The following is a 21801-nucleotide window of genomic DNA, read 5'->3' as shown; positions in this document are numbered from 1 at the left end:
TTATGCATTATATCGCATAATATTTTTCAATGATTAAATATATTTTCCTAACACACGTAAAATAACAAAAGGAAACCAATGAAGTTACCGCAACATTCATGGAGTATTATTTGCAAAACTGTTCTCTCACAACGAAGATTATATCCAGAATACAAACTGTTTTAGACAAACAGCATCTCTATCATGTTTATTGCGATTACATTGACATTAGGTTGAATGGGTTTATCAAATGACGTCGACAGTGTGGTAAATATACCACCTTCTCATCCAATAAGTTCCCTGAATGAATAAAAACAGTTTATCATGCTGTTTTGTCACCTGGAACAATCATTGCGATATTTGTGCCGTTCACTAAGGCATCCTTCAGCTCAGTGGTTTCAACACCTGTTGGCTTGAATGTGTATTCAGTAACATCATCTAACACCTAACCATGCGATAATGCAAAGCAGAATAGCTACCTACCACATTCATGTAGTCGTCGAATCCGCGTAAGACACCGGTAATCTCTTTTTCACCCTTCATAATAATCCAAACCTTCGTCCCTAGGCATTTGTCTACCAAAGCTAGGGGTAGGTAGCACGCGCCACTCTCAATCGTAGCCATTGTAACCTAAAATAAACAAGTGTTGAATGTGTAGCAATTTTGATATATATAGAATTCATATGTACCCCGTCTGATAACGCCACGGTGGTTGTACATGGTGCGAGCCACAATAAAACACCCAAGGACGGGCATCAAATGAAGTTGTTGTGAAAAATCGATAAGGATTTTTCGGTAGTGCTCCAACAGCTGTTCCAAGATATTGGACAGTTGTTGACACCGTTGTGTAGCACATAGGTTGCTATGTAGACAGCAACCATGTAATAGGAGACTCACCGAAGAATGCCACAGCTTCACTAACGTTATAAATCTTTAAATGATTGTTTTAATATTTAAATAGCGTCATTGTAGCTTTCTGGGTTCATATTATCGCTTCACACAGCTACACACTTCACGTCGACAAAATGGCGCAAACAAGGAAAGACCATGTCAACGTTTTCAAGAACTTCTTTGCGATGTGCTTCATCGGCTTTGGCGTTTTTATGAGTACAGATTTCATTAGATTGCTTGTCTTCGATACCATCAAGGATAACATGAATTGGATCAATGTATACCAAATCATGCTTTGGTGCGTTGTTGTTTCAGCTATGTTTGTGAAAATGCCAGCCGCAGCAAGTCTAAGGTATTGCTTGAGGTTTAACACGTTTTTCCTTTGTTTGGCTGCCCTTCTCTTCCACATGAAGTGGTTGGAGACCATGTCTTTTACCATCATTCTCGTCATGTGGGCGTACATCTTGGGTGTAGCTATAGTAAATGCATTGGTATTGGCATCATATCATTATTCGGGTGTCAAAGGATTAGTGGTTGGTGTAATGTTCTCTTTCCTGTTGACATATTCCATTCTCTATATCATGGACCGCATCCAATGGTATAAGAGGGAAATCAATAACTACCGTTATATTATCTTGATTTTTATAGTATTCAAGGCAGCAATAAACCTAGGAGCAATGTATGTACTGTCTTCAGCTACAAAGGAGCACCATCTTAATTCCTATGATGAAGCCTTCAAGCATCTAACCAGTGGAGTCATGCTTGAATGGTTAAGTGGTGCTTTACATGAAAGAGACGTTCAACTATCACTCCACGAGGTGGTACCTCAGTGTGTAACTCCAATGATTGGGTTAAAGGAGATATTTAAGTGCTCAAGGGTCATCACAGTATGGTTCATGTTCATAGCGCTTTCTTTCACATGTTCGTTGTTCACACCTTATATTGGGGTAACAAACTGGGATCTTTCTTACTTCGTCATAGATAAACTAGAACGTGCTGAACATCTAGGGAAATTATTAGGTGTGCTTATAGCATGCCTGCGTCGAAAACGACGAAATACTATAGTGTGGATGGGTCTTTGCTATATGGTACATGTTGGAATTTCAGTATTCTTGACGTGCTTTGTTCACAGTTACAAAGTAAGCAAAAAAATATCTATCAACGTCGCTTTTTCTCTTTCGGCATTCAATGCTGTCCTCGGAGGTTTCCTAACTGTCTCGTCGTTCACTGAGTTCTTTCGGACACTCTTCGACATTTCATGCACGGGGCCCAAACAACAAGATGATGGTGACTATGCTCAATGTTGTATGGATGAACTGAGTGATGCTTGCTTCTGTACAGAAAAATTTTGCAAAGAGAAATGTGGTAAAGATCCCTTCTCCCACACTAGTTCTTCTGAAAGAAAAAACCAAATATTCATTGCGCCAAACGCTTTGGAGATGTACAACAGATGGGATGAATCTCACTGTCTCAAGTGTTGGATGTACAGGCACAATCCTGACGAGGTCTGCAAAACAGCTGAAAAGAATAAGGTTTGTAATGATAAAGAAGCCGAATGCTTCTTGCTGAGAAACTGTAAAGTATCTGTATGTACATATTGCGACATGAACTTACTGTTGGAGTGTGTTAAAATTGAATGCACTTGCGTAAAAGACGAATGCTCAATCCCTTTGCCTAACGCTAATCTATTCAAGGAAGATTCGGAATATAAAACTGCACAAAAAAAGAAAGAGTTGGAAGAAAAAATTAATAAAGGCAAATCCAAAGAACCAAGGCCGTCTTGCATAAAACCGGTGGATCTAAAACCCATTGAAGAAACCACAGATGAAAAACCTATTGAGATTCCTTTACACGAATTGACATTTAATAACGGTGCCATATCACTGGTTACAACTTCGTCCTCCGATTTTGTTATCCAAGCTTCTGCTTGTTGTCCTAAAAACAACGATGATAAGAAGAATGAACATGCGGCGCAGCATTTTGACATCGCCTCCATATGTACATACTCATGTTGTCACTACGATCTAAAGGTTTTGTTGAAATGCAAAGATATGAACGGTCCTATCAACATGATGAAGGCACCATATCCAGGTAAATTCAATCCTCTTTCTGCCATAGTTTTCAATGGGAAGTGTACAGCGCAGAATGACCATGAAAATGAAATTAAATGTATAGAGCCAAAGTCGCATACAGTTTTAGAAGCTCGAGAAGTTAAAGAATCGCTTAAATATGCATGCTCAAATTCCAAAGTCATTTCAATATCACGGATAGCCTCTGATGAACATGATGTAGGAGACAATGGTTTGGCGTTGTGTTGTAATGCAGCCAAACAGGCTGCAGAAAAGAAGAAAGGTGAATCCAGTAGTTCCGATGCAGACACGTCTAATGTATCAGCTCCAGAATGCTGCCACATGAAAGTGCTTCCCACTGCTTATCCTTTCCACTTCAGGAAGAAGGATTTGTTGAGGTTCAGTATTGTTAGTGCATTTCTTATCGTTATATTAATTTATGCTTTGGCTAAGATTTGTGCCATCACTCTGTTTGCTATATTGGACTACAACTATGGTCTTGACTTATCAACTAGTTACAGACTTGTAGAACCGTTTTATGAGCAATCTGAAAATTATGCGTTGTACATGCCTGAAGCAACAATGGACGATCAGAGTTTGTTGGATTTATTCCAAAGAGAAATGAATCAAGCTACCCAAAAGGCTAATATATTCTCTTCACTACAGAGTAATGTTGTGTCGTTTAAACAAAATGAAAAGCCAATCCAAGAATCTATGTCCGGTTTAATTAATGGAACTGATTTAGTTTCAACTGATGAGGTAGGCATTAAAACAGTAGACAGCGGAAATCAAACAACGAAAGAAACCCCTGAACCTGGAACTAAGAGTGCAAAACCGAAAGACAAAAAGGAAGAAGAAGAAGACATCGATAATGATGAAGACGAAGAGGAAGAAGAAACTGAAGGTGATTCTCAAGACGAACACAAAAAGTACAAACCTCTAGTAGCGTTTGAGAAAAAGGAAATGCACAAGGTACTTAAGAATTATAAAATGATATGTAATGAGCTTGAATATGCATACTTAATGCACTGGACATCTGAGATGACTGCCCTAAAGAACAAAGACCCACCGGTGGATAAAATCAAGAGAATTCGACGTCTCAAATGGTGTCTAGAATCCGGTCTGAAAGAATATGCCCTTAACAGTGCTGTTTCAATCATTAACTATTTGAACAGTACCGATGAAAAATGGGACATTGAATGGACGCAATACAGACATGAAGTCGAGCAAAAGTTGAAACTCAACGATGAACTAGATTCCCTCACTGCGAGCTCAGAAATTAGCTTCGTTAACCCTGGATTACAAAGCGCAATTGATGCCGCCAGAAAGGAGAATTGGAACGATATTGTTACATCGGCACAGAAACTGCTGTCCAATGCTGAAAAATTGAAAATAAAAATAGATGAACTAAACCAAGCTAGGGGCGGAGCTCAAGCACTCAATAAGACTGTTGAATTATGGACTCTGAGATTAGAAATCATCGAGCAATTGACAAACGAAGGAATAGTATACCTGGGTTGGGGCGCATTCCTAAAAACCTGGGAGAAGATCTTGGACTGGCAGAAAAACTTTTTAGAATTGTATTACAAGGAATACAAAAACATTATGCCTTTCTATCCAGAAGCCAAACCGCAAGTTGCTCAGGCGGCGTTAGGCTGCAGGGCAGCTTGACCGTGCACAGATCAACAATTCCACCTTTAATGTTTAGCAGAGTTACAATTAAGTACACATAACAGTATATTCTATGCTGCCAACCCTATATATATTCAACATACCTATCGCGCGTCCGGGAAATGTGTGCCAACACATACGGGTTATATATAATTAGTGTTGTTATTTTTATGGATATTAGCAATATATTAACTCAATGTAACAATGTGTACTCCGGTAGTCGTTGATCATGTGGTTAAGGATGTTCTCGGAGTAACATTAAAACGGCCTGAAAGAGGGACATCTGGGACAACACCTACAGGGTCAAACGAACAGAGATTCTACGTAGGTCAATTCTACACTCGTATTACGGGGTTGTCTAGTACTGAAGAGGTTACATTAGACACGCCAGCCATCGATGATGTTGTGAGAGCAACCGTCTTTGCCTGTATATTACATAACAGAAATCCGCTTATATTTTTAAGCGAAGCTTTTTGCAGATGTTCACATGCTATTTCCAATGTAGAATCTGGAAAGAATCCATTTAAAAGCGCAGCTGTATCAACGGATGAGAAGCTCTCAAACGACCAACAATGTGATCTCAGACAACTACTCACACTTTTGGACGAAAATATTGTAAGAACATCAGCTTTAATAATAAACTGCCCGGCGTTTTTTGATTTAGAAACGTTAGTTGACAAAAAGGATTTAAAGAGGCCTCCTTTAGATGTACTGAACGATGATGTTAGATGTAATATGATGATTGAAGTATCGTCAGTTTCTAAGAATTCGCTTTTCGTTCAAAAACTAATTGATGCCATCTGGTTAAATGACGATAGTGGAGCTACAGTAGAATTGTTTCGGTTATTTACAAGGCTCGAACACAACGCAACCAATAAGGTCATTGGTGAAAAGCCATTAGCTGAACTCAACGCTTTAACAAGTATTACAGTATCCAATATCGGTGCAAAATTATTTTTAAATTGGATTAGTGATTTTCAAGGCATTGATAACAAACGAAAAACATCAGGCGTTCAAAGAGATGTACTATCCCTTTGGGGCAGGATATTGTCAACCCAGCCCCTAAATGAGGAGGCTATAGACGCTGCCCCTAACTTCCATACAACACCCAGTGTACATGAAAAGGCTTTAAATGCTAGGAAAATCCACTTCCACGGGAAAAAGAATATAACCGCAATTCGTAATTCATTGGCCAGCATTAGACAAGATCATGAACACTACATCGACCTCTTAGCTAACTTTTTAAAACAAGTATTGAGGAAAGATTTTAACACCAGAAAAGATTTGTTGTTGATATTTGGGAAGTTGATTGGATTAAACACCGCAATGCGACACATATCGAGGGTGACCCATGTGGAGCAACCACCGTTGAGCATCGATGATAATTTTAAACGTCGACGACAGTTCATGCAAGATTCTACATTTGGAACATCTTTGAATATTATGTGGTTGATGTTAGTGCTTGCTGCAGGCATCACCGACAGGAAAGTAGATAGTATAGATCCCTATTTTTGCCAAATTGGATTCTATGCCAAGCACAAAATGAGCAGTTCAGATGACTCTTATACAGAGGATGAGAAATCCATTTTGAAAGAAATTGATGAAATGCGAAATGTTGTTGATAATATGCTAGGTTTTGTGTCATCAGGGAATGCGGCAATGGGTGATGAAGCGCAACTTTTAGAAGCGCTGGAGAAACACCAATTTGATTTAAAAGCAACCTTTAATGCAAATTTTATAACACAAATATTTTGGTCAAACATTCATGCTTTGGGTATGTTATACCTACCGTGTATACAAGAACTCCTTAAGCTTACACTTTTTACATTACAGGAAGCATCATCTTCTCCTGATGCTATGAATGACTCCGTTTATGAAGTTCTCTCTCATGTGTTCACCTGGAAGTGCGTAGTGCAAAACAGCAAGTTTATAGAGGTGGTTTGGCACTTCCTAAATATTTCTCTACAATTTTTCCTTAGGTGTGCCCTATATACGAAATGGGAAAATACACAGTCTGAAGCTCAAAAGAAGTTGGAAGGGCCATCTTTATATATACATATCGTAAATCAGTATGTTGCTGGGAATATGGGAGAATCTGAGGAAATGACTGCAGAATTCATCGTTCTCCCGGTCGAGTTCATTGATACAATATTAGACGTTATAAAGCAAGTCTTCATGATGCACTATTATATGGATCATATCAAACCGGCGGATGTAAATCTACTACAGTTTATGAATTTTGAACTTCTCATCGCAACCTGCATATTTATTATGAGGGCTCCGCAAATGGCCATCAAGAACCTTACGTTAAAATGCGAAACAGTGTCATCTATTGTACTTCACATGTGCAGAACAGGTGATTTGGCTAATTTTGCGTCATCTAAAACCGCTACTATTCACCTTGTAGATGCCCTGACCAATATATTCATAGCCTCACAAAAGGCGGATTACAATTCACGAGTCTCCTGCAGGTTAAACATCATTCAAATACTCACAAAGCTATTTGAGATCGAAGCTTATAGAAATAGCTTTGTAAAACAAATTAGTTCTAACAAGGAAATTTTTGTCCAATTTATGCATCTGCTTATTAATGACACCACCTTTATTTTCGAAGAAGTTGTAACTTACCTTTCAGAAATAAGGCGACGTGAATTGTCTGGTACTACGGAAGAAGCGCATGATAGACCAACGGAATCATCAGACAATGCGTCACAGAATCCTGAGTACCAAAATCAACATAGACAAGACAACGAATACGAAGTTGACCCTTCACTACAAGATGGTAACGTTGATGCTAATCAACTTAGGGGAATGAACTTCAACGATCTCAAAAGGAGAACACGCAGCCTTGTTGAGTATGGATGGGAAATTACAAATCTGTTCAATATCCTATGTAGAGAATTCCCCACTGAAATTACCAATATGTCTGTTCTCCTTCCGCAAGTAGCTTCCTGCCTTGGATGCTGTCTTGACAATCTAGCAGGAGAGAGCTGTACAAGGCTGAAAGTGAAGAATATGATGGAATACCAATTCAAACCCAAAGAGTGGTTAACCAATATAGTAAACTGTTACCTTTCTCTATACAGAAGCGAAAATGCTTCGGATTCTGAACGATTTATAAAAGCTATAGTATCAGAAGGACGATACTATAAGCCAAACACCTTCGAACGTGCATACAGAATAATTACCAGGGAAATGCTCCTACCCTCCAAGGACAGGCGTGACTTTTTCAACATGTCACAGAAAATGTGTATGTTTGCAAAGGCTAACAGTACGCTATACGAGAGTGCAATGGAAGCTGAAATTCCTGAGGAATTCATAGATCCCATTATGAATGATATTATGGAAGACCCTGTATTACTCCCCACCAGCGGTGTTATTATGGATCGCAAAAATATCGAAAGGCACTTAATGTCTGAGTCAACTGATCCATTTAGTCGACAACCATTAGCAAAATCAGACCTTGTTCCTCAAGTAGATCTCAAACGCAGGATAGACGTATTCATGGAATCCATTTCTCAAAAGAGAGATATTGGTGATGATTTCTATCAAAATTAGATCATTTCAACATTCTATAGACTAACGCAATAGTAATGTCTCATTCTTCATATAGATTATAGAACTATAATAGCAAAACAGATTTTATACTGATTGTCATGATGTGCACCATATAATTTGATACATAAAAATGTAACTATACGCATTTGTGTTAGTTTTAAAACCACAATATTAAGTATATGACGTTAACCATTGCTAGGAAATCCATTTCTATCAATATATAATATACTTCATCCCATTAATAAGAATATAAGAAAATTGGGAATCTTGCTAGAGCATCACCATATATATAAATGACCAAATACGGTATTTTGAGTGAAATATTGCTACGTAGCAGTCATCTGCTCGTTATAATAGGTTCAACTTCCCAATTATAATGCCATTTAATATAGAAAAAACAAATATATCAGCAGCCCCCATGGGTAGCATCTACAGAAAAATGGAAAAAAGCGACATATATGTTTTATTGACTCAAAAAGCATTTCCAACAAAGCTCATTGATGGTTTTAATAAGGATATTAGGGTTTAGTTCGAAAATGTGAACTTAGATTAAGTTTCCAAAACGAATGACTCAACACCCATCTTCCGTGTAGAAGACATATGTTGGTCATACGCGCTAGTAGGGTAGCGCGTTGCGGTATCAACAACACCTTGAAGATCTATTTGTGGTAGTACCTTGCACAGACCACCTCCTAGTCTAATTGGCCTACCAGCAACAATGGCACCAGCAGGTGAACCTAGGTCGTCATACCCACCACGTTCACAGGCGTCCATTATGAATTTTAATGTCGATTCAAAAGACATCTGTAGCAATGGTGATGCGTGGCGTGCCATACCATAACGGTTAAATGTTCTGATATCGCCTTTGTTTGTCATGAAATCTGCGATTAAGGAGAGGTGGCGGTAGTCGACATTTATGCCGTAAACAGAGAACACGTTCTGTAACTCTGACACTATAGAAGCACGCGCAGCCTCTATACCATAATATCTGTATACAGTTGCTATATCGTTGACATGCAAACGGTTGAAATCCACAAGGCCATCCCTGAGTAAGAATAGCCTCTGCAAATTTGTACCGTCACAGTGTAATTTATAAACCTCTCCGTTGTTATCAGTGTGACATACGACACGGGGTTGTTTGACCCCTGGAGAGTTACGCAAAATCTGAGAAGACGTTTCCTGACGTAGTAACTGGAGAAGGTTAAGATGATAAGGACACTTGGTGAAAGGCCAGCCAAATTTAAGAACCATGCGACCGGTTGTCTCACAGTACCTTAGAGATTTTGCAAAATGAAACACCTTTGTGTTTATTGAACTCATTGCCTGTTTGCCCATTTTTACCTCGTTTTCAAATTCTAAGAAAGTCTTGGCTTTTCTCTTTGCACTACCATCTAAATTAACAGTACCTTTCAACTTGAGTTTCAGTGCAATAGCTGCTGCTGTCATAGGTTTTGGTGAATCACTTGCAGTAATTGTTTCCTCAGCATCAGAATCTGGATTATGAGAATTGTCATCATCAGAATCAACACAGGAGTCTACAGTAGTGGTACCATCTTCATCAACTTCAGATTCGGGATCGGAATCTTCATGGTCACTGCTTTTTTCTAAGTCCGGGTCATCGTCGGCATCATCATTCACTTGAGTCTCCTTTTCGGTTGAATCATTTGCATCTTCATTGACATCATTGTCCTCCGAAGGAGTTTCACGCGGCCCTATAGTTGACGTAACATCTGTTAGAGGCCCATCTTCACCATTAAGAGCCAGATTTTTAGCAGAAATCTTCAAAATAGCACCTTGTGCACCACCGCTGTTCAGAGCCATTCGGCGTATCCGGTCAGCCAGTTTACTCTTCCTTTGTATCGTTTCTTGCAAAACCAGCCTTCTCCAACATTCTTGAAGATAATCACTGTATTCAGTAATCTCGTATGGAACATGACTGTCCATTGTTACTATCATGAGACCAGTTATTTTCTTCAAGAATCCATTTAACAAACATTGAGCCGTTATCTTCAAAATATCGAATATGCTAATAGATGGCACGACATTAGTAAATGCAACCAAGTCTTCAAATTGTACTATTGCTTCATATTCGCAATATTTATCTCCTTTAGCGTCCATATATGTCGAATCTTCGACGGCCACTGAATGAATAACGTCGGTTAATGGTACATTTCGTAATGCATTTATAGCTAGCTGAGCATTGTGGGCAATATTATCATCGGAATCGCCAAGGAGAGGAGCTGAAAAGTATGGTGTAGATGCACTTCCAGTAGTTTGCATAAGTTCAACCAGACGTGGGATACCCAACGTTACGTTTGTGGCACCGTGACCTGCCAAGTGGAATGTATTTAATGTCATCTGTGTGGCAGGCTCACCAATGGATTGACCTGCTATACAACCAACGGCTTCACCAGGTTCGCACTGTGAACGCTTGTAGTGGCGATATAACGTTGCTTTAACATCATCAGTAGTAAACTTATTACCGAGTAAGTTTACAAAACCTTCCTCTAATTTAAGCGGTAAATCACTCTGTCCGAGACTTATTAGCGCTGCATTCTCGATCACGTCATTTGGTCTTTTAAGGTAAGCTGACTTTTGCACATCTATACCATCTTCTCCGTATGAAAACTGGATAATGGTGCCATCTGAACTCCTTACAGTGGCATCGTAACAACATATTACATCTTCCATTGCTTTTAATATACAACGCTGTAGATAACCTGATTTAGCTGTCTTAACACAAGTGTCTACCAGACCTTCACGACCAGACATACAGTGGAAAAAATATTCTTGCGGCCTTAATCCAGTCAGGAAACGGTCCGTGATAAATCCACCAGCACGAGCTCCAAGGTCACCAAAGGCAAATGAAGGAAGGGTACGTACGGAAGGCATAACAGGAACACGCCTTCCCTCCAAACTCTGTTGAGCTAAAATACTACAAATCATGCTAAAGTTGACTTTGCTACCTTTAGCACCAGTTAAAACCATACTGGCAAAACCATTTTGCGGAAACTTCAGCAAGGTGTTATCAACGACTGTACTGGCGTCGTTTGAGGCGCCCGTAATATTACCCTGAAAGAATCGATCAAACATCTTGTAAAAAATCTTTTCATTACCTTTGAATTTTTCATTAATCAAACGGTACATAGAAGAACATGTTCCGATCGAGTCGCCTAAAATGTACGATCGATCGACTTTGCTTATTGACATCTTCATATCGGCATCATATTCCTTCTGCCATGAAGGAAAGTATTTCACAAGTATGCCGTCATTCTTTGGCATATTCATACTCGACTCTGCGTTTAGGTTTCCTAACTGTCCAAGAAGATAACCGCGTAATTCTGGCACAGAACAAAGCGCTTCTATTGCACGGGATACAATGTCAGCTAACTTTGACTGAATCTTTGGTGTTGCATCATTTTTCGAAAGATATTGGGATACAATTTTCAGCATATCTCTAACATCTGATATTGCTTTAATATCTATACCTTGCAATAGCGATTTTAGACGTGGGAATGTTTTTAGCTCAATAAGTATATCCTTGAACACTGATAGAGAATCTGATAGAATGACCTCTGGTGATCTACCTCTGCCATTTTCCAACATTGGAGTATCACTACGAGTATTTGATAATGCTGATATAAATACTTCTTGAAGGTGAATACCACAGTGCTTAATACGGCGTAAAATGCGTTCACGATGGCGTTCTGCTTCGCTTGTTAGTATAAAGTCTTGCGGACTACATGTTGCTCCATGCATCTGGAGAAATGATGTAAAGAGGTATGAGAAGGCATTCAATAGAGATCCTGATGCACGCGGTCCTAATAATTCGTAAACTAAATGAGTCAATCCATATGGAGTTGCGCCGAACTGGGACTTATCGAGAACACCTTGCAGCAATTCAGAGTTACGGATGATAATGATGCTCTCTTCTTTGCAACCATCATTGGCACCTCCCCATGCATCTCCGGGTGTTTTGGACTTAGAGTATAAGTTTATACCCTTGTAAGTACGCAAGAAGTTGACATCTGTCATATGTAGACCTTTTGCGATGCCATCAACGATCGTTTTCAGCAATGTGGTTATTACCTGTTTCCCCGTCCACAATCGTTGAGGAAATAGGATAGCAGGTTCTTCTACGTGCATTTCAGTGTTTCCGTGTGCACAACGTCTCGCATATGGATCACTTAGCAGCTTAAGTCGTTTAGCCAACTGATGCAACTGAACATCTACCTGAATTCCATTATCCATTTTACGCAGACCACTTTCTGATCTGATGTATATAGTTTTGTGCCATTTAAAAAACTCCTGCAATGCAACATAAACAAGATTGAAGTACTGCTCGCAAGTAAGAAACGTGTCCTTGGATGTAAGATATGCACCACCTAAACAGTGATCTTGTATAAGTCCTCTTATTGGCTGTCCGTCTTTTGGGACAGTGAATTGACAATCTGCATTAGCAATGATTTGGGCTTCAGATTGAGCCAATGGATCTTGAGGTAAATGTAAATTCATTTCATCACCATCGAAATCAGCATTGTAAGTATTGCAATTAACGTAATTCAGCCTAAAAATCTTTTGATTTGTGAGTACTCTTACAAAGTGAGCCATGATACCTGGTTTATGTAACGTTGGTTGACGGTTCATCAAAACAACGTCTCCATCCAATACATGACGGTAAACCACTCTTGGTTGCCTTCCATCTGAAATATCAGTCAGCAAGAGTTTCGCTTTGGCCTTGCGTTCATTGATAGACAAAGTGCCTAGGTTGTACAATTTCCCATACTCATCCCTATAAAAGTTAGCACCTGGATATATTCTAGGCCCATTAATCAATAATTTCCGTAACATATTAACGTTGTACGAAGTAACATTTTCTGGTACAGTTAGTTCAGTAGCAAACATCAACGGGATGCCCATTTGATTGGAATCCAGGAAGCAATCAGGTGCTATAACAGTACGTGCCGCATAGTTGACACGTTTCCCCAGCATATTGTGCCGTACAGCCCCTTCCTTGTGCTCTAAACTTTGTTTGATACCGGGGCGCTGTGGCAGCTTTGAATTGATTGTACTTCCAGTCTTACTACTATCTGTATACAGAGATACCTTCCTTTGCAAATTTTGTATTGTGTTTAAAACGGCACTGTTGAAGTCCGAACCACACGCTACAATGTAGTCTCTAAATGCTTGGATCTGCCTATCCTCTACCTTCCCAAACAGTGACTCCATATAGTTGGGATCACGCATACATTTTTTCAGATTGCTGTTATCACCAACTTTCAACAACACACAAAGCGTTTCTCTCGCTACTACAATATCTAACAACATTGATGTCCTGGCGTGAAGTGAAATTTGTCGATCGGCACCGAGCAAAACAGGACGAAAACGATTCGCTGGGACTCCCATACAAAACATGACAAACATTTTCCATCCCATTTTCCGTGTCTGTGGAAATACATGGCCTAGTATGACTTCATTAGACATAAAGAGCTCTTTTAAATAAGGAACCACTTGGAATGCTTGCAGTTGGACTTGTCTGATAGAACGACCAGTAGCGCTTAGACGGTTAATTACTCCGGGTATTAAGGATTGCAGTTCTTTGGAAGATACATTTTTGTCATTGTTACCAACATGTTCATCATTGAAATTGAAATCAAACGTATTTATGAAATCACCAATTGGCGGTGCGTCGGCATCAAGAGGCCATGATATGTCAATAGAACTCAAATCAGACGCTGCTGCAATATTAAAAAGATCCTTTCTCTCACAGTGTGGGCATTGATTTACAGCACCAGCCTCTGCAAGAAACCTATTGCGCAGATTATTCCAAAATGTCAGATCAAAATGCCCAGTATGGCTATTTTTACCAGTACTAGATGGCGCCACTACGGATTTAGGTTTCTTTGCCTTGGACATATTCTTATTCATGGCATCGAGTTTTGCATTGGGTGTCCCTGTTGTCGTTATATTTAAATCATTGTCTGAAAGAGACGTAGTAATAGGGGCGTTGGCTGTTCTTTTCCTATTCTCTAGCTTGCGCATAACACTGTCGAGATAGTCCTCTTTAGCCGATATAACTTCAACCAAATCATTTTGCGATCCTTCAGATACCAAGATATCCGAACGAAATTTGGGCAACTCATCCTTTTCCTCTAATGAACATTGTTTTGAGCGATTAGGGCACCACTCATCAAATAATAGCATGTCCGATAGTAGGCCTACATGTAGAAGATCGAATAGTTTAATCAATTTAACAATGCGCTGTCTTGTTAGTTTGAGTTTACGACAGTACAAGCATGTTGATTTTAAGAGCTTGACGAGCCTAGGCATAAGTAATGGATGATAAATAGGTACAGGAAAATTTACATGACCTAAGTGTCCATCACAAGCTGCTACATCTTGACATGTAGAGCATATATTGCATAAATCACTAGGTCCTAAAGCAGAATCGTGAATACAAGACGGTCCTGCACATTCCTGTCCATGATGCGATGGATTACCAATCTCTGATGCTGATAAAGCTCTTATAGCGTCTGATGAGAGGAACTCAAAGGAGAGTCCACATACCTCGGTTGATACCGTTGTCTCATATTTCATCATCTTGTTGGATGTAGTTGGTAAAAAAGTGCTTTATATATGAGGAATGAACCATATTTCAATGGAATACTTTGGATTGTTAGTAAACCCAGATAAAAGGTAGGCTTCCTTATTTCGCCGTCGTCTTTGAAGCTTGATATAGTATTGTCTAAGGGTTAGTTTCCCATTGCAATTCTCCTATAAGTTCTCATTGGAAAATATGCATTATACATAGTGTTTATGAATATATTGAACTCATTTTCATTTATGGAAATCCAGATGATTTAGTTCATAGGGTTTTTCGTTGAGATGAGGGTAAGGCCCACGCTGTTAGGTACAATTCAGTACCACAATATAGGATTACATTGCCTATATAGATAAATATGCGCCTATGGGTGTTTAATAGTGAAAGTGTGTAGAAAAGTAATTCAATGTGTAGTACAGAAGGAATGATAACTTGTACAAAATAACGTCTAGGTTGAAATATGCAATAAAATTATATTAGTCGTAATCCATGTATTTAAAAATAGTAGCAGATTCTTTCCATCTTCGTAAAATATTTCCAAGTTTAGATATAGGCCACAATTTGTACAGTAATCATTTCTGGTACTGCTCGATTATGGGATTGACATCATCAGTCTCGCTTTCCTTAGGTTCATTCCACATATTCGCACCTCCGGGTACTCCAGTTGGCCCTGGTGTAGATTGTGTAGGCGGCTTAGGCGATGATGTAGATCCTCCCTCTTGCGAGGTTGACCTTGGCCGTTCATTGGTACCGTTAATTTCCGCCACTTTCTTTTGAATCCAATGTTGAGCTTGGTTTGCCGCCTATATACTGGAATAACAGTGATTATATAACAACTTACACTTTGAATGTGATAAGCAACCTTAGTAGCCTCTTGTTTTGCTTTGTTGTGATTGTTTTCCCACCAACCAGGATCCTGGACATTGGTCGCGATACGTTTGCTCTGCGTTTCAATCCATGTTTTTGTTACTTCGAAAGCTCCTTTAGCTTGGTCGAGTACATTATTGTTTTTGATGTCATTAACCGCACTGCCAGCTGTATGAATGGCATTGTCCACTAATGATCCCAAAGTAGATCCTATGTTACCAAAGAAATCATTCTTTGACTTGTTGTCATTAGATTTGCCATCAGATGCTGATCTTCTAAACATATGTGTAACATGCTCTTCCTCCTCTGTTTTTTCGGTGGGAAATGAAGAACCAGGTTTTGGAGAACCAGGGTCCCTGATGTCTACCTCGGTGAAATCTTCACGTGGAGTGTTTGGTTTTGCTCCTAGTTGATTATTAGCGGTAGGCAAAGATGCTGAGATTTGTGCTTCAGGACGTATAGCAACCTCTGCATCGATTGGTGGAGGTAGGGGCATACCATCAACCATAGCGCGTAATTTTTTACGGTAATAAGCCGCTCCTTCAGTTTGATAACGTTGAGATATTGGTATACTGGATATGTTCATTTCGTCGAAGAAGCTCCGCAAATTTTGGTTTCCTCCATATTTCATATAGAGTAACTGACGAGATGACCAAGTATCCATATTGATGCTTTTCACAAAGCTCACATGGAGACCAAATCCTCTGCAAAACTGTCAGCAATCATGCAGTAGTATGGACCAACCTGTGTATGCCTGAGCAGCTGAGACAAATGAAGCTGCCATGTGATAGCGATGCCCACGACGGACCGTGAGCTCCACAGTCAAAGCACTGGCTATTAGCTTCTTGTGACAAAAGCTCGCGGAGCTGCTGCATGCTGTACTGGTCATCCATCTTAATATTTTGATGAAGAACAAATGTGAAACAATAAGAGCAGATCAGGCCGGTGTAAACACAATGCGACTATTGTATAATTTAATACACACAATGCGTCCATAAATTTGGTACACAAAAAGGAGGAAAGCAAGGAATACCAGTTGACGCGCAGTGTGGCGTCGTGTAGACGGCACACGAGTTGAATAAAATATGAAGTGGTGTTACTATTATTGTACATTAACATAAGTTAGTAACCAATGATTCGGCTTTCTCTAAGAACACTTCACGACTGGAACTGTTATCTAAGACTACATCTCCCCAAACCTTCAAAATAGCATCTGGCACTTGTGCTGCAATTATGTTTTGCAATGTCGATCTTGGAATACTTCCGTCGCGTTCCATAAGCCTTTCTAATCGAGTTTCTACTGGTGAGATCAGTACTACAATGGGACTGCTGATTACAGTCAGTGGTGTGTTGTATAGAAGGGGAACATCTAGAACTGAAGAACAGTGTATCATTAAATAGATTTTGCTTACCAACACGGCTTTTCCAAAATAGTATTCTATATTTGAAAATGTTCCAGATTACTCTGATACCGATATACTTGTGCAGAATTTTATTAAGTTCAAGTCGACGAGCTTCATTATTAAACACTATTTCTCTCAGTTGCTGTCTGTCAATTTCGCCGTTCTCTAGAATTATTCCGGCTCCAAACTTTTTGATAATACTAGCGTAAGCCGGTGACCCTGGCAACAACAACTGTGTACACATGGGAAACAAATTCTTAACACCAACCTCACGATTTATGGCATCGCAGTCTATCACAACATATCCGTTATCGGCTAGTATCCGTGCTGCAGCAAATGATGTTACACATCTAACTAAAGCGACCTACCTAATGTGCTCTTTCCACTTCCGATACCTCCGGTGATAGCAAGCACACACAGTCGACGGAACAGTATTATAATCGGGAAAGTGTATAAAAGAGCTGTATACCGCTCATTGTAGTACAATAATCCCTGTTGTATATCACAGTTACGTCACAAGAACACACCTGAATCCCTGTGATCGTCGCTATAGTGGCAACGTTCCACAGCGTTCCATTTCTTCGATGCTGGTACTTTTTTTGTAGCAGTGAAAGCGGTGCGACAATTAAAAGGCACAGGACATCAAGAGGGTGGCTTGTAATGAGGGATAGCAGCGTCTTGTTTGCCACCATTGACGTGGATATCTGACCGATTGGTGAACATTTGTTGTACAAAATACCAGTGGCTGAATTGCCAAAAGGCAATATATGTGCGTAGACCAGCTGCTGTGACCATCAGGCTGTCTACCCACGCTACGACTACACGACAATATAACGTTACACACTTATTGTTCAGGTTGTTCAACTGATTCGAGAAGTTTAATTATTGCCTGTGCAGGATTTAGGATTCCATCCTGTGTAACTCCGCACTTTGCACATTTCATGTTACGTGAATATGCTCTTATAGAGCAAGATTCGCAAAAGTAATGGCCACATGTCGTCATGATTGGATTCATTGATGTTCTCCATGCTTTCCTGCAAGCTAAGCATGCAAAAGGTACATTCATTTTGCGTGCTTTAGCTTTCAATGTTTTTGCGTATTGCGATTTTTCAGTTGGTTCATCGTCGGAAGAGTCACTATCTGACGTACTGCAGTCCGAATCGGATGATTGACTTTCATTTTCAGATTGTGAAGACACATTTTCTGGATCAGCTAGGTTTTTCTGTACTTTCCGTTGCCAGCTGTCTAGTTTTTCTTGTAACTTTTTCCTTTTGGCAGCCTGTGCTTGCTCCCATTCATTTTCTATTTGCCATCCTGATTTATAGTCGCTACGATCGTGTAGAAATTTGCACGAATCGCCGAAGCCACAGTATCCTGTTTCTTTGTAATCTTTACATACATCAGGTTGATAATCTATGCGTAACGTAGTACGCACATTTGTCATCGATGCACGTACAGGACCATATAATCCTGTATATTTGGCTGCAGCAATACTACCTTCACGCACATTCATAACCGGGCGGTATGCACCACGTCCTCGGTACACGCCATCCTCCAGTTCGTTATTGAGTATTTGTTTGCCGATTTCGGCGTTTCGTTCCAGAATGCTGCGATGATCCCGCGACACCTCTGTATCTATTTCATAAGTAGAAGTGGCTCTTTGGTCGTTTTTATCCTCCTATGTTTGAGTTAGTACATTGAAGTATAGTGTTAAAAATACTTGTAGCAACTAAATGGTGGGACATACCTCTGATCTATCAGTTGCGCTATAGACATGGCTTGACGTTGATTCGACTTTAGAGTCTCGGGTGCTCTATAACATGTATTGACTACTTAGTTGACATACCCCGGCGCAATGTTTCTTTACTACTCTGCGTTCCGGCACCTTTATTACTGCTGCATCCTCTAGCAAGCAATGTGTAATTTGTTGATAGAAACCTACCCTTGTTGTCTTCCGGCACGTCACTGAGATTCGTCGGATGTATTAAAGGAGTGCGCTTTTTTAAAGCCGAAAGATTACGTTTGTTAAACATTGCATTTACACCTATATATGTTCGAACAGTTGAGATAATAATATAGACAATATAGTGTGTAACAGCCGAGCATTTGCGTGTTGTTGGTACCAAGGTACTAACAATCATGTATAGAATTCTAAGGGTTCGAAAATTGAAAATTTTAATTATGAAATGATTTATCTGTTGCAAAAATGTGCTAGACTTCAGCCAGAAGTCGAAAATATCGGAATTATGTGGTAGTATCGTATATACCTTTGCGAAATATATCATACCTGTACCATCAACGCAGGTGTAGATCATAGGTGACTCATCTGGGAGAAGGCTAAAATGACCTGTTTAACATGACACAGGTCTTTAGTAAATCGCAATAGAATGTCTTTGGCAAAATCAAAAATCTTATTCCGCGTGCTTGCTTAAGCATTTAACCGAATCATCGGTAGCGTTGGTGCATATTGTACTTGTATGAGTGTTTTCTGATTCGTAGGCGTCTACTAAGTCACAGTAAAAGCTGTCAACATCACTCCATTGTCTTTCAACGATATCGGCTGAATGATTCACTTGGCAAGGATCAGCGGTATCCACCGTGCTGTTGCTATCACTTTCGTACAACAAGGTCTGTATGCTCAATAGCAACTGCCACAAGCTGTGTGCATCATTGCAAATTGACTGCAAATTGGCCTTATTGTTTGGAGTTTGTACGCATTTACCAGCAATTAGCTCACACTGCTGTGAGACTGTATGATATACGTATTCCAGCAGGTTATTGTTGATATCTTTATGATTATTATCCTCGCTATTTGCACCTTCTTCACTGACACATTGCAATGAAAGTGACCGTGGAATTGGTGAATTTGTTTTCCATCCGGATATGTTTCTTACAACGTTAGGGCACCCAAATCGGTTATATATCTGTGACATAGTACTGCATGGGCTGTTATCATTGGCCGCCGCTGAATTGAATGCGTCACATTCTTCCCTGGGGGTTTGGAACATTGTTTCCATGTTCGTGATACTATTCTTTGGTGTACGCCCTTCTGAAGCTGTTACCATGTTTGAGTTGTTATCGTACCATCTAGAGGGTGCTTCATTGATACCTTCTTTTGGATCCTCCACACTATTTGTAACCTGCAACTGCGCCGCATAGTCCTTTACCTTGTTTGCTAGCTTTCCCTTTTCGATGTTTCCTTTTACGCAACTTTCACCTTTATGATCTTCTGAGAATGAATTTGAATACTGAGATGACGTTTTCAACTCGTTCGCCGTGGATTTATTAAGTGATTCAATTACGTCTTCTGTCCAGTGGATTGTGTTCAGTTTTTCGCATGGTTCGCCTTTAGACGCATCACAACCAATCGAATCCATCAACGATTCATTTTTATAAATCGTTCCTGTGGCTAATACGCCGCGCTGAAAGGAGGCAGGATTGTGATATCCAGAGTAGGCGTGGCTTGGATTGTGAGTTACGTACGCATTGGGTTTGCTTTCCCCTTGACCGTTATTATACGCTTGGAAATTGCAAGGTAGTTGCGGTTGCGACATGTTGAACTGTTGACTTGGTTGGCTACGATTCATCAACCCCCCTGGTAAGATTGAATTGCGTAATTCGTGTTCCATTTTTAACGACTTATCCCTTAAATACCCGCAACTATTAACATTACCCTGGCTATTCCTTATATTATCTACCATTGTTACGTGCTCGAACTGTGGTATGTTTATCCCACGTTTACGTGGCAAAACATAATCTCGAGGAACACGATACTCCGCTAATCCATGTACCAAATGGCAGTAATACGTCCTACAGTTACCCTCTCGATACTGGGCACACATTTTTGTTTTGTAAACTAATGGGTGATAGTTCATCTCTTCGAGCGAGTGGGCAAAAGCGCAGTTATTTCCGCGAGGACATGTATTTTTTAATATGGCACTTCCTGGACCCAATTCCACATCCGGACAGCATGCTGGAATATATCTCAAAATGGAAGAATCACGCAAATAGAAGGGACATCTTCTTGCCCAGTAGAGATTATGAGAATAGTTACATCTTTCCACCCCAAAGTCACATCTCATGGAGGATGCCAAGGAACAAACCTTGGTACGGAAGCGTTCCAAATCTTCTTCACTAAGAATAGGCATTTTGAATCAATAGTAACGTGTATATTGACATCAACGCTCTAAAATCTACCGAATAGTTGAAGATTTGCGAATATTACTATTGCTTCACGCCCTTAAAGATAATTGAACAAAACAACTCTCAAACATTACACTTCTGCTTACGATTTACGGCGTCTATTGACTATCAATACAGAATATGTCTCTAAATTTTGTTGTTCCGTTTAAACAAGAATATATTTCGTATGCAGAAGGAATGGGACCCTTACTGGACAATACTCCGTTGGAACATTAGATCCTTACCGTAAATAGTTTTAAATTGAGAAATATATCAACAATACAGCAGGAAATGCGCATTAAGAGACACAAATGGTGCCCATTAATGCACGATAAACCCTAAAATGTAAGGATAAGTAGAGCAAGGTGTACGCAAACAAATAAGGGACTACCTCGCTGGTATATATTCAATAAATATGAAGTCATATTACTGGGAATTTTTATCGCGTCTAACGCGTGCAATAACGTTTTCGCAACCGGAAAAATCACAGACAAAGGAATTGATGTTTTTACAGCTGCGTAGAATTTTTTCAAGCTGCAGCTCATATAGGGATAACATACTTGCCTCTCATATATTTAGT

General features: G+C 39.7%; 8 protein-coding genes across 8 annotated transcripts; 2 read left to right on the top strand and 6 right to left on the bottom strand.

Annotated features, from left to right (window-relative positions):
• Positions 1-192: 192 nt before the first annotated feature.
• Positions 193-651, bottom strand: BBOV_IV009630 (putative snRNP Sm-like protein). The gene is made up of 2 exons (XM_001610835.2): positions 463-651; positions 193-424 (listed from the first exon to the last, which is right to left on the bottom strand). Exons 1-2 carry the CDS (start codon positions 601-603, stop codon positions 302-304), a joined length of 264 nt encoding a protein of 87 aa, XP_001610885.1. The 5' UTR covers positions 604-651; the 3' UTR covers positions 193-301.
• A 333-nt stretch (positions 652-984) lies between these two features.
• BBOV_IV009620 (putative integral membrane protein) lies at positions 985-4639 on the top strand. The gene has a single exon (XM_001610834.2). The coding sequence runs from the start codon at positions 1005-1007 to the stop codon at positions 4608-4610; it is 3606 nt and encodes a 1201-aa protein (XP_001610884.1). The 5' UTR covers positions 985-1004; the 3' UTR covers positions 4611-4639.
• A 116-nt stretch (positions 4640-4755) lies between these two features.
• On the top strand, positions 4756-8217 carry BBOV_IV009610 (Ubiquitin elongating factor core family protein). The gene has a single exon (XM_001610833.2). The coding sequence runs from the start codon at positions 4815-4817 to the stop codon at positions 8166-8168; it is 3354 nt and encodes a 1117-aa protein (XP_001610883.1). The 5' UTR covers positions 4756-4814; the 3' UTR covers positions 8169-8217.
• Positions 8218-8670: 453 nt separating this feature from the next.
• On the bottom strand, positions 8671-14888 carry BBOV_IV009600 (RNA polymerase Rpb1 domain 5 family protein). Its single transcript, XM_001610832.2, has one exon. It carries the CDS (start codon positions 14766-14768, stop codon positions 8718-8720), a length of 6051 nt encoding a protein of 2016 aa, XP_001610882.1. The 5' UTR covers positions 14769-14888; the 3' UTR covers positions 8671-8717.
• Positions 14889-15268: 380 nt separating this feature from the next.
• On the bottom strand, positions 15269-16643 carry BBOV_IV009590 (ADP-ribosylation factor GTPase-activating factor family protein). Its single transcript, XM_001610831.2, has 3 exons — positions 16381-16643; positions 15611-16340; positions 15269-15572 (listed from the first exon to the last, which is right to left on the bottom strand). Exons 1-3 carry the CDS (start codon positions 16527-16529, stop codon positions 15342-15344), a joined length of 1110 nt encoding a protein of 369 aa, XP_001610881.1. The 5' UTR covers positions 16530-16643; the 3' UTR covers positions 15269-15341.
• An 87-nt stretch (positions 16644-16730) lies between these two features.
• Positions 16731-17808, bottom strand: BBOV_IV009580 (Dephospho-CoA kinase family protein). The gene is made up of 5 exons (XM_051767837.1): positions 17567-17808; positions 17408-17531; positions 17308-17366; positions 17049-17271; positions 16731-17011 (listed from the first exon to the last, which is right to left on the bottom strand). Exons 1-5 carry the CDS (start codon positions 17729-17731, stop codon positions 16749-16751), a joined length of 834 nt encoding a protein of 277 aa, XP_051623330.1. The 5' UTR covers positions 17732-17808; the 3' UTR covers positions 16731-16748.
• Positions 17809-17863: 55 nt separating this feature from the next.
• On the bottom strand, positions 17864-19102 carry BBOV_IV009570 (Zinc finger C-x8-C-x5-C-x3-H type (and similar) family protein). Its single transcript, XM_051767216.1, has 4 exons — positions 18982-19102; positions 18886-18944; positions 18787-18852; positions 17864-18717 (listed from the first exon to the last, which is right to left on the bottom strand). The coding sequence occupies exons 1-4, from the start codon at positions 19070-19072 to the stop codon at positions 17884-17886; spliced, it is 1050 nt and encodes a 349-aa protein (XP_051623329.1). The 5' UTR covers positions 19073-19102; the 3' UTR covers positions 17864-17883.
• A 148-nt stretch (positions 19103-19250) lies between these two features.
• BBOV_IV009560 (uncharacterized protein) lies at positions 19251-21697 on the bottom strand. The gene has a single exon (XM_001610828.2). It carries the CDS (start codon positions 21185-21187, stop codon positions 19451-19453), a length of 1737 nt encoding a protein of 578 aa, XP_001610878.1. The 5' UTR covers positions 21188-21697; the 3' UTR covers positions 19251-19450.
• Between the last annotated feature and the right edge of the window lie 104 nt (positions 21698-21801).

Source organism: Babesia bovis, assembly GCF_000165395.2.
Source record: "Babesia bovis T2Bo chromosome 4 map unlocalized Chr4_1, whole genome shotgun sequence".
NCBI classification, from domain to species: Eukaryota; Apicomplexa; class Aconoidasida; order Piroplasmida; family Babesiidae; genus Babesia; species Babesia bovis.
The sequence above is the reverse complement of the archived record's forward strand: the minus strand, read 5'-3'. Positions and strand labels throughout refer to the sequence as shown.

Excerpts from the sequence above, each read along its gene's own strand:
- BBOV_IV009630 (XM_001610835.2), bottom strand. The coding sequence starts at position 603 with ATGGCTACGATTGAGAGTGGCGCGTGCTACCTACCCCTAGCTTTGGTA. Across the intron at positions 425-462 it reads TCGACGACTACATGAATGTG|GTGTTAGATGATGTTACTGA; the intron begins GTAGGTAGCTAT and ends TCGCATGGTTAG.
- BBOV_IV009620 (XM_001610834.2), top strand. The coding sequence starts at position 1,005 with ATGGCGCAAACAAGGAAAGACCATGTCAACGTTTTCAAGAACTTCTTT.
- BBOV_IV009610 (XM_001610833.2), top strand. The coding sequence starts at position 4,815 with ATGTGTACTCCGGTAGTCGTTGATCATGTGGTTAAGGATGTTCTCGGA.
- BBOV_IV009600 (XM_001610832.2), bottom strand. The coding sequence starts at position 14,768 with ATGATGAAATATGAGACAACGGTATCAACCGAGGTATGTGGACTCTCC.
- BBOV_IV009590 (XM_001610831.2), bottom strand. The coding sequence starts at position 16,529 with ATGGATGACCAGTACAGCATGCAGCAGCTCCGCGAGCTTTTGTCACAA. Across the intron at positions 16,341-16,380 it reads AGCTGCTCAGGCATACACAG|AGGATTTGGTCTCCATGTGA; the intron begins GTTGGTCCATAC and ends ACAGTTTTGCAG. Across the intron at positions 15,573-15,610 it reads TTGCTTATCACATTCAAAGT|GCGGCAAACCAAGCTCAACA; the intron begins GTAAGTTGTTAT and ends TCCAGTATATAG.
- BBOV_IV009580 (XM_051767837.1), bottom strand. The coding sequence starts at position 17,731 with ATGGTGGCAAACAAGACGCTGCTATCCCTCATTACAAGCCACCCTCTT. Across the intron at positions 17,367-17,407 it reads AAGTGGAAAGAGCACATTAG|CACGGATACTAGCCGATAAC; the intron begins GTAGGTCGCTTT and ends CATTTGCTGCAG. Across the intron at positions 17,012-17,048 it reads ATTTTGGAAAAGCCGTGTTG|TTCTAGATGTTCCCCTTCTA; the intron begins GTAAGCAAAATC and ends ACTGTTCTTCAG.
- BBOV_IV009570 (XM_051767216.1), bottom strand. The coding sequence starts at position 19,072 with ATGTTTAACAAACGTAATCTTTCGGCTTTAAAAAAGCGCACTCCTTTA. Across the intron at positions 18,945-18,981 it reads CGTGCCGGAAGACAACAAGG|AGGATGCAGCAGTAATAAAG; the intron begins GTAGGTTTCTAT and ends ATTGCTTGCTAG. Across the intron at positions 18,718-18,786 it reads GCGCAACTGATAGATCAGAG|GAGGATAAAAACGACCAAAG; the intron begins GTATGTCCCACC and ends ACTCAAACATAG.
- BBOV_IV009560 (XM_001610828.2), bottom strand. The coding sequence starts at position 21,187 with ATGCCTATTCTTAGTGAAGAAGATTTGGAACGCTTCCGTACCAAGGTT.